The following is a 12763-nucleotide window of genomic DNA, read 5'->3' as shown; positions in this document are numbered from 1 at the left end:
ACCCAGACATATTGTATTTTCGGAATAAAGGAACAAAGCATCAATATTTCTTATATAACACGATGTAACATTATTATGAACATCATGTGCATGACATGCGAAGCTTTATATGTTGTGTCTAAATAATGTTTAAAGCATTAGCTGGTTGAAATAATAATTCAAATATTTTTTCTTTCAATTGTTTTATCGTTAAGGATAGGAATTGAATCCGGTGGTTATAGTATGAAAATGAAACGTGTTTTCAAGGTAACGGATGCACTATTTAATTACTTTATTAATTCATGTATGCGTCATTTCCTATGTAAATATCTAATACAACTTTTTAAGACACCCAATTTCAAGGCATTTACTGCTGTTTTTGCCTTCCATCAAATTGTAACTTGTGCTTTAAGGATGTACTTATGTGTTAATAAATGAATTAATAATCTAAAATTGATACTTTAAGCCGGTAGAGCATTGGTTAAGGTGGTACCCAACACTTTCAATAACATTTATTTGGCTCGTTTAATTTTCATAAAATTTTGTCAAAGTATTTATTTTGACCCTTTAACGAAAATATAAAAATTTCAAAAATTTTGAACCAACCGTTTTGTCAGAAAAATTACACTGGTTATATAGCAGTTTGACAAACACCAATTTTGATCATTGAGAAGCTTAATATGCCTTTCACAACACAACGTAATTAAAACGTTTAGCTGACTATACAGAGTTATCTCCCTGTAGTGTTAGGTACCACCTTAAGGAAAAAAAAAATCCCCAAGGGCGACTGGGGTATAGAAATATGGTCACTTGGTCTTCTCCCGACCGGCAGTAAAACGCTTGCCGAAGTGGGGCGTCCGTTTGGCTGTGCGGGATGTATCAAGTTCGCAGTCACGTCCGGTCAGAAGGGGGACGTTAAATCCGATGCCTCGTGTAAAGAGAGTGCCACGCTCTTTGCACGTTAAGAACCCTTGCAACAACTCTTTGAGGGGTCCGTAGGTGGCCTGTTGCAAGGCAAAATTTCTGTCCCTATCCAATATACCCTCATTTTCCAGTTGCAGTCCAAATTTCCCCAACCATCATTCCAGATGGCCTCTATTGTATCAACCTACCTATTGTATTATTTGTGAACTTGTTCTCGTCCTGAATATGCATGAAATATTTGCCACTGGACGTTAAGCAACCAACAATCAATCAATCAACCTTAAGGAAAAAAATTAGCTAAAAATATTGATAGGTCATGGAACTCCTTTTCGAGATATTTGAGATATAAAATATGGCGGGAAAAGGCTGACTCGGACTTTTACCATATATTTGCATTGGTATTATTTGGGTCTAAAATCAAAATAAAGAAAATCACGAATCTTCTAAAATTTTGTTAAATGACCTTTTATGAACTACTAAGTCTTATATGAAAAAATAAATGGGGAAAAATATTTATCTTTGTATTGTATGGAAAAACACCAAGAAGTCCGAACATTTAACACAAATTCCAAAACCTCACCTTAGTATATCCTTAAGAGAAATGAAAAATCAAAATAAATCGCTGCCGTTCTCATTGTCATAGTTTTGGATTGGAACTACTCAATTTTTGCTGTATGTTTATTGTGCGTGTTCCCTTTTTAACGCTTACGATGGTGCTCTTGGTATTTACCAGACTATTGTCTTTTAATGCTACCATTTAATCAATAATAATAATAATAATAATCATAATAATAATACTAATAATAATAATAATGTTTAAAGGTAATACAATGTTGATTTCATAATTGAAAATCAATTGATTTTCAGTCTATTGAAAGGTCAACTTTGTATACAGTTAACTCACAAGAACTACACATTTGTTCAATATCGCAAGGTTCTATCAGAACACACACACGATTTTATAAGCCTGAGATCGTTGCCATCGTTACGGAATATCGGTTCACAGATGTCATCGGATATGTTCCAGATGTCGTAACTAAAATACTTTTGTCGTTTACAAAATTCAAAAGGTGAAAAATATTTATCTTTTTATTATATGTAAAGGTTAAGTATTTAAAATTGTTTGTCGTTGACAAGTATTTTCTTTCCTGCACCGCTTTTATGTATTCTGTCAAGGCTGTGTAGTTTTATCTACATTTTATTTACCTTAGTCAATCCATCAACACCTGGATTTAAACTGTTTCCATTAGCATCAACAAAACTGAAGTCAGCATTGTTTGACAGCTTCACAGATACCTGAGGAATAAAGTTATGTGATCTTATTGAATACAGAAATGAAATTGGGTAAAAGCTTTATCGAAGTAACAAGCTTAGATTAAATGATGAGGATTTCATAACAAGTTAAGTTTTATAAAACTCTTATCTTAACTTTTAATTTAACTAAGGTTTCAACTTTCTCAAGATAGCTTAGATAACTAAGATTGTCGTAAACATATTTTGTGTATGCATCTTTATTAACATTACTATTTCATGAAAACCATTTTACCTGTTGATCCTGGTCTAAGTAATTAAAGACAGTGGCTTGAACTATTATAACTTCACCTCTTATTGCAGAAAAGGGAAGCTCAAAGCGCATGAAAAATGTCTGAAATGTCGTCAACTAAAAAGAAAAAAAAATAATACATATATCGTTTAAAGCATTTTCATACTGAAGATCATAAATTTGAAGTTTGAAGTTTTGCAAGCAATGATTGTCACAAAAGAAATAACACAATTCATTTTTACAAATAGGCAACAAAATTGAACAATATAGTATATGAACCAGTGAATAAATAGATACTTACATTTGCCGTTTGTGCAGCCACACCAAGACCCGAAACAGGATTAACAGCGAACGCTGACGCCACCCATTCTGTAATTGTATCAGGTGCTGTAGTCTTGATGATAGCTGTTCCATCAGCGCTAAAAGTTCAGAACCAACCAATGGTTAATAAGTTTCATAATACTCTATGGCGTCAGTATAATGTATATTACGGTTTTTATGTTGCTACGTAATATAATAAAAGAGGGACAACAGATACTATAGTAACATTTAAACTCATAAATCAAAAATAAACTGACAACGCTACGGCTGAAAAGAAATAGATAAACATACAAACAACAGTACACAAAACGCAACATAGGAAAGAGACTAAGAAACACAAACCACATCAAAACTTGGGGTTATCTAAGGTGCTTATAGGTTTTACGGTATGGTTTTTGAATATAGTATATGTAATCTTCCTGTTTTTATTTGGGAACGGAAACTGAGAGAGTTATCATATCTGATCTCTTACGCATTTAAAAGAATAACATTGTAAATTCATTCACCAATTTGTTTTAATATTCATTATAATGACAATATGAGTCATATTTCGTCTTACAAAGGAAAAAATGGCAAAAACAAACGCTCAAACTAATCAAAAGAATGAATAACAACTGTCATATTCCTTAATTGGTATAGGCATTTTCTCATGTTGAAAATAGTGGATTGAACATGGTTTTATAGCTAGCTAAACCACCTGTTGTCCATTCATTTGATGTGTTTTATCATTTGATTTTGCCATTTGATTAGGGACTTTCCGTTTTGAATTTTCCTGGGAGTTCGGTATTTTAGTGATTTTACTTTTTGTATTACTGTGAAATCATGACTATTCGTTGGATACTAATTTTCGTGGATTTCGTTGGAAATGGGGAACCACGAAGTAAATGTTCAACGAATAATACATTTTCTAAAGAAATGTGTGCAGACTTTGCCAGAACCACGAATTTAAATATGATATCCACGAGTATGTAAATTTTCCTCAGTCCACGAAACTGGGTACCCAAGATAATAAACGAATCCACAGTATAGTATATCTACTGGCTAAATATATAGCTGAATTTACCGAAGAAATTTTAAAGTGATCAATACAATAGAAAATGTATTTTTGTTTTATATATCTAACCAAAAGTTTGTACCTAAAATTTATGAAAAGGCAATAAAAAAAAAACAAAAAAAAAACAATCAAACAATACAACCACAGATATAAAGTAACTTCTTTACAAGTAACAGTAGCATATAACAGAATACAGTAAAATCTAAAGTGTATACGTCAATGATACTAAGTAGCTAAACTTTTTAACAAATGTCAATAATATCTTTTTTTGGGGTATTCCCACGACAATAATTATTCAAATATATCTTGATAACGAGCTAATGATCATTTTCATTGAGTGTTAAAAGTGGAACAACGAAATTCAAATTTCAAGATTGTTTTGACACTGGGCTTGAGAAAGCTATTGACAGCTGGTTTTTGTTGGAAACTATAGTTCGACGCATTTTTGGTATGTGCTAGTTTTACTGATCTGTGATTGTATAAACACTATATCCTTGGGTTCATCTAAATTGTTTAGAATATAGATAAGTGAACTTTCATACATTATCAAAAATTACAACAGCAAAAAGTTCACAACAGAAAAACATCAATTTCATGTTACGTAATATTATGAACCAACAGTTTTATGTGTTAAGTAGTTGAAAACTACTTTAGAGAAATAAGTAATTCGTTATAACATAACAGCTCCTCCCATCTTTTCAGTATTAATTGCAACAGAATTATTCAAACTAAAAAGTTCCAAAAATTTATAAATAAAATCATCATAGATACCAGGACTTTTTTTTATTACAGAAATTTTGTTTATACGCCAGACGCGCGTTTCGGCTACAAAAGACTCATCAGTGACGCTCGAATCAAAAAAAGTTAAAAAGGCCAAATAAAGTACGAAGTTAAAAAAAGTGAAGAGCATTGAAGACCAAAATTTCGAAAAAAAACTATAATCTCACCCTGTATTTTTGTCAACCCAAAGCCATGTCTCGGGGAAATTTTTTCTTGTTCGTGTGGGAGACATCAGTCCACCTCCGCCACCAGCCAAAGCACCATTACCACTAAAGCCAGCAGAATCATCCATACGTTTTGATGAAGCCGACATCAACCTGGTACTCTGAAAACTTCCTTAAAATAATTGATGAAAATATTATATGTTTGTTTTCCTGTAATTTAAATGAAAAACGCATGAAATACACATTATTTAAGATTCCTGCGTCCAAAGCTATTTTCTGTATTCATACCTTTACCAGAAGCGTTTAAACATAGACATTGGAAGGGATGTGTAAATACGTTGCAATGTTTGGAGCTGTATGACAAAAAAAAAACAATCAAAGAAAAAAAAAACATAAATAAAATAAACAAAACAGAATACCTTAATTAATCTAAGGTCAACTTTGCTTGAGGACTTTAGAACCTTAGCTTTCAAGTAGTTAATTAATGTATGACCGACGGTTAATTGGATATGTTTTATAAAACATGTATTCGGAGAAACACTGACTACTAAGCTGATGATAACATCGGAGACTTTTTAACACAAATCGGTAATGACCTAGTGCTATTCAATAAAATAAACACTACACATTTTGTGAGTCCGAAGCGTTTTTCTAGATTAAGCTTTATAAGAACTTTGTACATTTGGATAATAATGAAAAACCGCGCTAAACATTCGATTAACAAGATAGTCTAAAGCATAATATATGATGTTTCATCTCACGATATAGGATATTCACATGAAGTCATATTACACATTTTAAGAAGCTCTGTTCTGCAGTTCATTAAAGAATGTGACAATAATTGAAAAGATTATTTGTAAATTATTCGTTACACAGGAAGCTTATGATGAATCGTGTAAACCTTTTAATGCTTGGATATCATCAACCATAAGCGGCAACAACCCAGTAATGGTAAGATTTATGTGGCCATAGTGTAATATATCAGTATCGACCTATATTTGTGTTTGTCAAATGATTTATGATGTTTGAAATATGATAATGTCAAATGTACATGACATTTTTTCATTGCATACTCATGAAATTTATTCATTCATAATATCAAATAATTGTTGATTTTTTTTGGTTATATCTTTCCACAAGGATTTCTCTGTTAATATTATCGTTTGGTTCAAAATCTAATGTAAAACACAGACAAATGAGATAAACAAGGTTTTTGGTAAAGGTTATAGAACATTTGGAATTTCGTAAACACTTGTTAACAAAGATCATAGCATACTTAAGAATAATGATAATGAGTTATGCAGATATTACATCACATACAATTACTTACTCGGAGGTGTATATTGAAACAATACTGCATCAGTCAAAACATAAACACCTGCTTCCTACAAAATATCAGAGAAAACATAAACACGTTCTTCTTATAGAATATTAGTTTAACATAAACACCTACTGTCTATAAAATATCAGTGGAAACATAAACACCTGATTCCTCTCAAATATCAGCTAAAACAAGTTTTAATTCAAGGCAGAAACAATTTTTGATAGAAACGTTCAGAATCCTGTAATTCAGAAGTTGTAATTGTTGCTGTTCTTCATATCTTCTTGTGGTTTGTTGTTTAGGAGTAAGGTAACTGTGTTATGGTAAAGCTGAACAATAAAAGCCGATCGTGATCTAAAATTGCTCATACAGTACAACATTATTCAGGCTCTGGTGGATCATGTGGATAGTTATTGTTTAAAAATCAGACATCATTTACGTATTCCCTTAAATAACAGATTTTCCACACATGCACAACACTTAGTCGTTTTAAGAAGGCATATTTATTTGATGATTAATTGTATGAAAGTTCTCATACGTGACAGTTGTGATTATTTTCATATGATGAAAGTTTCATAACTAAATTCCGAAGTCGTGCAAATGCAGTTGGTCTTTTTTAAGGATGGCATTGTCATTCTTTCGACTTCTGAGTTTAAATGCCCGTTTACTTCTCTTTGGATTATGTAATAGCCGTGAATTTTAAAATTGAACAAAAACCAAACAATACGTTACCAGTGTCAATTAATTAAATTTGTACAGGATTTAGAATCGGCAAGCAGTTGAATACCATGCAAGGTTCACTGGTGATAAGTAACCAACCCCCATCCTTTTCTGAATGTGTGTGAATTTATTTTTGAACTCGAGCCATTTTGTCAATAGTGCAGTCTCACCTGGAAAACAGAAAATGCATCCCTGTCGTTTACAGGAGTAGGCTTCCAGGAGTCCCATCCACCAATTCTTGGGAAATTACCAAAGTTGTTATATCTTTGAAGCTCATTAAAAACCTTCAATAAGAAAAAATAAGGATGAATATGTAATATTGGTGATATCATATATAGCTTAATGAAAGTAGTAGTCGAAAAACAATTTAAAAACTACATACATCATATATATTGTAACTTCATACAACTTACATCTTGTGTTGTGATGTCGTTTCCTGATTTCAGTAAAAGAACGCTCTTATCAACAGCCAGAACGGACACTAGGGAGTTTCGATCAGCCGTCAATTGTAGACTTACTTCTTCTCCTGGTGTTGCTCTTTTCTTGTTAAACGTCAAAGACACCTAAAAATATCAAAGTAAAGAGAATGTACTGAGTTTTCTATAATTTTTGTATTGCTCTTCAATTTTACTTATATTTATTTAAGTATAAAGTAATATCACAAAAATTGTCATATTCCTGACTTGGTATAGGCATTTTCAAATGTAGAAAATGGTGGATTTAACCTGGTTTTATAGCGCTTAACCTCTCACTTGTATGACAGGTTCATCAAATTCCATTATATTTACAACGATGCGTGAACAAAAGACATAATAAATAAAATAGTCAAAATATGGGTACAGCAGTCATCACTGTGTTACTGTCTTAAAACAAACATTTTTACAAAAAAGCACAAAAGCATCTATCAAATTATAAACACATTCATTTCTTTGCGTGTCTGAAATAAGAAAATTTATACGTCACATAGGAAGAAGTTTTGTCATTAAAGCAATAGTCGAGTTCATGAAATCTTAACTTTGCCCGAGGGAGGTGAATCTTAGTTTTTTAAAATAATATATAAGTTTGTCAATGAAAGGTTTCAGAAACACATATAATTAATCCTGTAAGTTACAACATATAGTATTCCTGTCAAATATGATAAAATGATTGAACCAAATAAATCTTTATATATTTAAATAATATTTAATATGCATATTTTTGAGGCGAAGCTTGAAGAGTAAAGGCGAGCGATTATAATTTTTTTTTTGTAAACATAAAATAGTAGGTTTTGACAATATTAAAACTTGATTTATCACTTGTACTTTGACATTTCTTTAATTTATGAAGTATTTTTTCCTGTTCACCAAGAAATAATTGAATATTTAAATCTGGTCTATGTATGTGTGACTGACAATGGGAAATTCTCATCCAAGTCATATTCAGGTTTGGAACAACCCCTTAATGTTATGAATATCCCTTTTATGAGAGGTCAATATAAGTTATAGTATACAAAAGGGCTCATGCTTTCCCAAAAGAACTATATATCTATCTGGTATTAAATGGTCAAGACATGTCCAAGAATTTTGTAATATTCCTGGACTTTAACCATGTTAACACATATACTTTAACAGTTTAGCATTCAAAATAAGTGGACCCCTCTTTTAGAAAAGTTGTTTAAAATATGATGTATTTCTCCTCTTTTTCAGTAAAAATAGCACTATACAAATCCTTGGTATTTCTATTTTCTTTTCTACAACAGTAAAATGACCCCTTGTCTGCGGGAGGGTTGTTCCCAACCTGATAATAACACACACACGTCAAAGTACGGCCTTTTACTCAGGGCTTTGATCCAGACCAAACAGCAAGCTATAAGGGACCCCAAAATTATGAGTGTACACAATTTGAACAGGAAAACCAACGATCTAATTCATATATCCAAAGGGGAAAACGCCAATGAACCACATCAACAAACGATAACTGCTGAACGACAGGCCCCGCATGGCTCAATAAGGACAGGTGCATAAACTTGCAGCGGCTATGGATAGTTTTGTTTCGTCAGCATACAATATAATTGCAGTTGAAGGCAAATCCTTCAGAAGTTCTTTGTACTTTATTCTAACAACGAACATTTTTTGAAAGGGAACATAAGGTAGCACTCCACAGTTAGGTGTATAGTTTCGCATTTTGGCCCCTGTGGATTTTTCAAATATGGGAGCTAGTATGCAATAAAATTAATTTTTAGACAGCTGAGTATTAAAATAGCCTTTGTATTGGGTTTATTTGAACATCAAGATTATGTAATGTATGTAATATAGGCTGTTTTCTGTATGACATTCCGTATTTGCATGTCCTTACCATACATTGGTCCGGCAATTATTGTAATGTTTTTTTCCAACTTTTTATCGCACGAACTTTATGATTAGATTTTACGAAAAAATGAGGCGAAAGACACCCATTTTTTATTTGATCATTAGGAAGATGTATGAAAACAGTTTCTAAAAAGGTATCCCTCAAAGGCATTGAAATTCTAGTTTGATCCAAATTTTCGGGGGATATGTGACATGTCCACCCCCCTTTTTGCAATATTTCATGGTAAATAAATGCAGAATGTTGCCATGAATACACATAAAAGGAATTAATTTTCACTCTTTTAACTTTTAAAAATCAAATCTATGGAATATACTGATTACGTACATATGCACATGTACAGCACAAACAGTTAGGTTAATGTATTAGAAATCCAGGAATAGGAGATGATAAAACATTTTGTGGCTCATTTTTTATTTTATTTTCTAACTGTGGAGTGCTACCTAAGTAAGGGGGAAAGAAACCAATGTTTTGTTCTGTACAGGTATTTCCGCTGTTATATATTTATATCGGAGCACTCCCACTTTGGATACATTGGTTTCATGCTAAAACAAATATTCTCACAGATATGTATACGTGTACATGGGTTTAAAATCGTTGTATACAGGTTAGAATGTGATTTTAAAAACAAATGTTTATATCCTTTTTACTAAAAACGGTGCGGGGAATGGACATTATTACATTTCCGGATGCGGGAATATAAAAAAAATAAAAAAATTCTGTTTTGAAAAAAATAGGTGCGGGCGGGTCCGTCGAACAAGGAATTAAATTGGTGTGGCCTAAACAACATATTTACCGAAACAAAAACAAGTAATTGTTTTATTTCATATTCTGAGAAAGTACTGAGATAAATGTATGTAATTTCAATTATTTACTAAAACTAATTTACATGAACAGATTTTGACATTATATACACGTAAACGCACGCGACGTTTTGCGCGGTGAATATACGTTTTCAAAAGGTGGATATTCTTGTTTATTTAAAATCCAATTCACATAAAAAATCCTATTAAATTTCTATTAATATTGAATATAAAGAGGTATTGTTTGGAAATACTTTTCCATTTGGAATGTTGTTCTGATGGAAACTGTTTTATAAACAAACTTTTCTATTAATTTGAATAAATGATTCAATTTTGTAAAGAAATGTATTAAAGACAGAACACATGATTTCTGTTATGCATTAAATTTTAACCCCAACGTTTTGAAGCTATAAGTCCTTTGAATAGAACTTTCTTCGTGAATTTATTTCATCCAGTCTATGTTGATTCAGAGAAGTTCAATAAAATATCTTTCAGAAAACATATCAGTCAACTGTGTTTTGTTTTATTTCAGTTTCAACAATTTTTTTTCAATTATCTTCAAATATCTTATATTGTTATTACGAATACCTATTGAAAGCAGTTCAATGGCCCACAATTTTAAGCAAAATAAGAGAAGGGATATTTCTGTCTAACTACTGCCAAATGGTAATGGACTAGAACTTAATTCATTATAAGTAACGACAACAGCAGTAGAACATACTCCTAATTCGATTAAGTAAAACAAATCTGGATAAAAAACTCAAACAGAGGACAACTCAATAATATTAAAAGTAAACGTCAATACTCGTAGACACGAATTGTAGATAACAACGTTCATATTCCTGCTTTGGAACAAAACATTTTTAAAAAACACGATAGGTTCTAAAGACCTGACAACACTACTACATATTCGGAATAAATTAAAAACACACGCACGATAAATATACTAACACACTAGATAAGTTTGAGAACAAAGGTACAATTCATTAAAACAAACCTACAACTTTTGAACCATTACTATTATCATTTTCAAAACTGCTAGTAAAATAAGACTCTGCTAGTTCTGTTATGTAGTCACCAATATGATATCAGCAATGAATCGTAAATGTTACTATAACATGTATTATCTGAATCTGTCTGATCTATGGTTTGCATTAAAGAAGAAAAAGTTATATTCATTCAGCAATCACTGCGGCTAAAAATTTGCAAATCATAACTTATAGCGAAAGGAGACGCCAGTTTGACATGAGCGTTCTGCCCTTATTATGAATGAGATTAGATATGTCGATCAATTGAGGGATATATTATAACTATGAACTGCAGTTTGACGTTAACTTATGATGCATATACCTGTCCCCCCTAAAAAGCTTTGAGGAATTTACAACATAAAACATATTGTAATGCAATCCTTTTATCCTGTCAATCAAACACAAAACCAAAACCAAACAAGGAGTTGTAACAAATGATTTCCAACTTTGATTCGGTTTACCAGCTGTTTGATTTTAACGCCACTGGCATTTTTCTGGTTGAAGCAATGCATCCATGGAGTTCTAATTTACGAACTTAGTATATGTGATGACTTCTCCACTCACCGTTTATTTAGATAAAGAAGATTGGCTGTTAATCTGTTTATAGCTAAATATGGTTCTAAGAAGACAAAACTCTGTTTTCATACTAGATAAAAATTTACAATACGATTGCATTAATTGTGTATCAATCATAACTTAAAATACCCACTGTATTGTCAAATATGTCTTCAATAGGTATGGTGATAGCATCAGCTACAATTTCCCCATCTTGTCGTCTAGCATAATATACCAATAACTTAGCCTGAGGAACCATTCCATATGTTATATTCAATCTTTGGTTTCGCTGTTTTGATTGGTTCATGTTAAACCTACCCTGTACAACAAGTGATCCTTTCGAAAGTACCTGTCAACGAAAATAAATTCTGTTATTAATTTTACGCGTTTACGCGTTAAAACTACAGTAGAAATTGAAAATTGCACTCAAATGAGAATTGAGACAAAAAAAATAAAAAGGAGATGCGCATATAAAAATTGAGGTTGTTAGTGCATAAACATTTGTCTTCATTGAGGTTTATTCTGTTCCATACTAAATTCAACTAACAAATTACCCCTTCACGTGGAAAAAATGACAAATTATCACCTCACAATCTATCAAAGACACGATGTTTTCGTGTTTTGTTTTTACTGTTTGTCTTTTTGTATTTTTCCATAGCTTTGCCAGCTTGTTTTCGATTTATTTTAAGTATCCAGTTGGTATCTTTCGACCCTCAACTTAATATGATAGTGTGTAAACTTAAAATGAAAATATGTGGAATACTTTTCAATCAGACAACTAATAATCACAGACAAAATTAGGTAAATATCAACAGCTTCAGTTTGCGTTAAGATCCTCAAGAATAAGCAAACCAATACAGTATTTATTATTGCATATGAAACATTCTAGATTGTTTTAGCAAGATTATGCGGCGCTGAGATTTTGTTGAAACTTTGATTTGTATCTTCATAATAGACACCGAAAACATAGAGTGAAAGTGCTAGTTACTTGAACATCCAAACAACAAAAATTACATGTTCTGTTTTATTTCTTAAAATGTAATGTAATTGTCCCAGGAATACTTACTTTATAACTACAGTATCCAATTGATTCTGTTACTTTCACAAGTAGTGGTAAAAACTCCCCTGGCTAAACAAAAGCATATTTGTCAGCATAAACAATTTTCTGTGATATCATCACTAAAACATTAGTTTTTCATTTTAATGATCTGTTTGAATTTAACCA

General features: G+C 31.7%; 1 protein-coding gene across 1 annotated transcript in view; it reads right to left on the bottom strand.

Annotated features, from left to right (window-relative positions):
- The window catches only part of LOC143066911 (CD109 antigen-like), a 53593-nt gene that overhangs the window by 22834 nt on the left and 17996 nt on the right, over nt 1-12763 (bottom strand). Inside the window, exons 14-22 of the mRNA XM_076239751.1 lie at nt 12605-12667; nt 11693-11887; nt 7220-7369; nt 6977-7090; nt 6096-6150; nt 4769-4937; nt 2748-2865; nt 2450-2563; nt 2110-2199 (exon numbers count right to left, since the gene is read on the bottom strand). Of these exons, the coding sequence (XP_076095866.1) occupies nt 2110-2199; nt 2450-2563; nt 2748-2865; nt 4769-4937; nt 6096-6150; nt 6977-7090; nt 7220-7369; nt 11693-11887; nt 12605-12667 (1068 nt within the window). The remainder of the gene's footprint in view (nt 1-2109; nt 2200-2449; nt 2564-2747; nt 2866-4768; nt 4938-6095; nt 6151-6976; nt 7091-7219; nt 7370-11692; nt 11888-12604; nt 12668-12763) is intronic.

The sequence above is a fragment of the Mytilus galloprovincialis genome, chromosome 3 (genome assembly GCF_965363235.1).
Source record: "Mytilus galloprovincialis chromosome 3, xbMytGall1.hap1.1, whole genome shotgun sequence".
In the NCBI taxonomy this organism is placed as follows: Eukaryota; Metazoa; Mollusca; class Bivalvia; order Mytilida; family Mytilidae; genus Mytilus; species Mytilus galloprovincialis.
The sequence above is the reverse complement of the archived record's forward strand: the minus strand, read 5'-3'. Positions and strand labels throughout refer to the sequence as shown.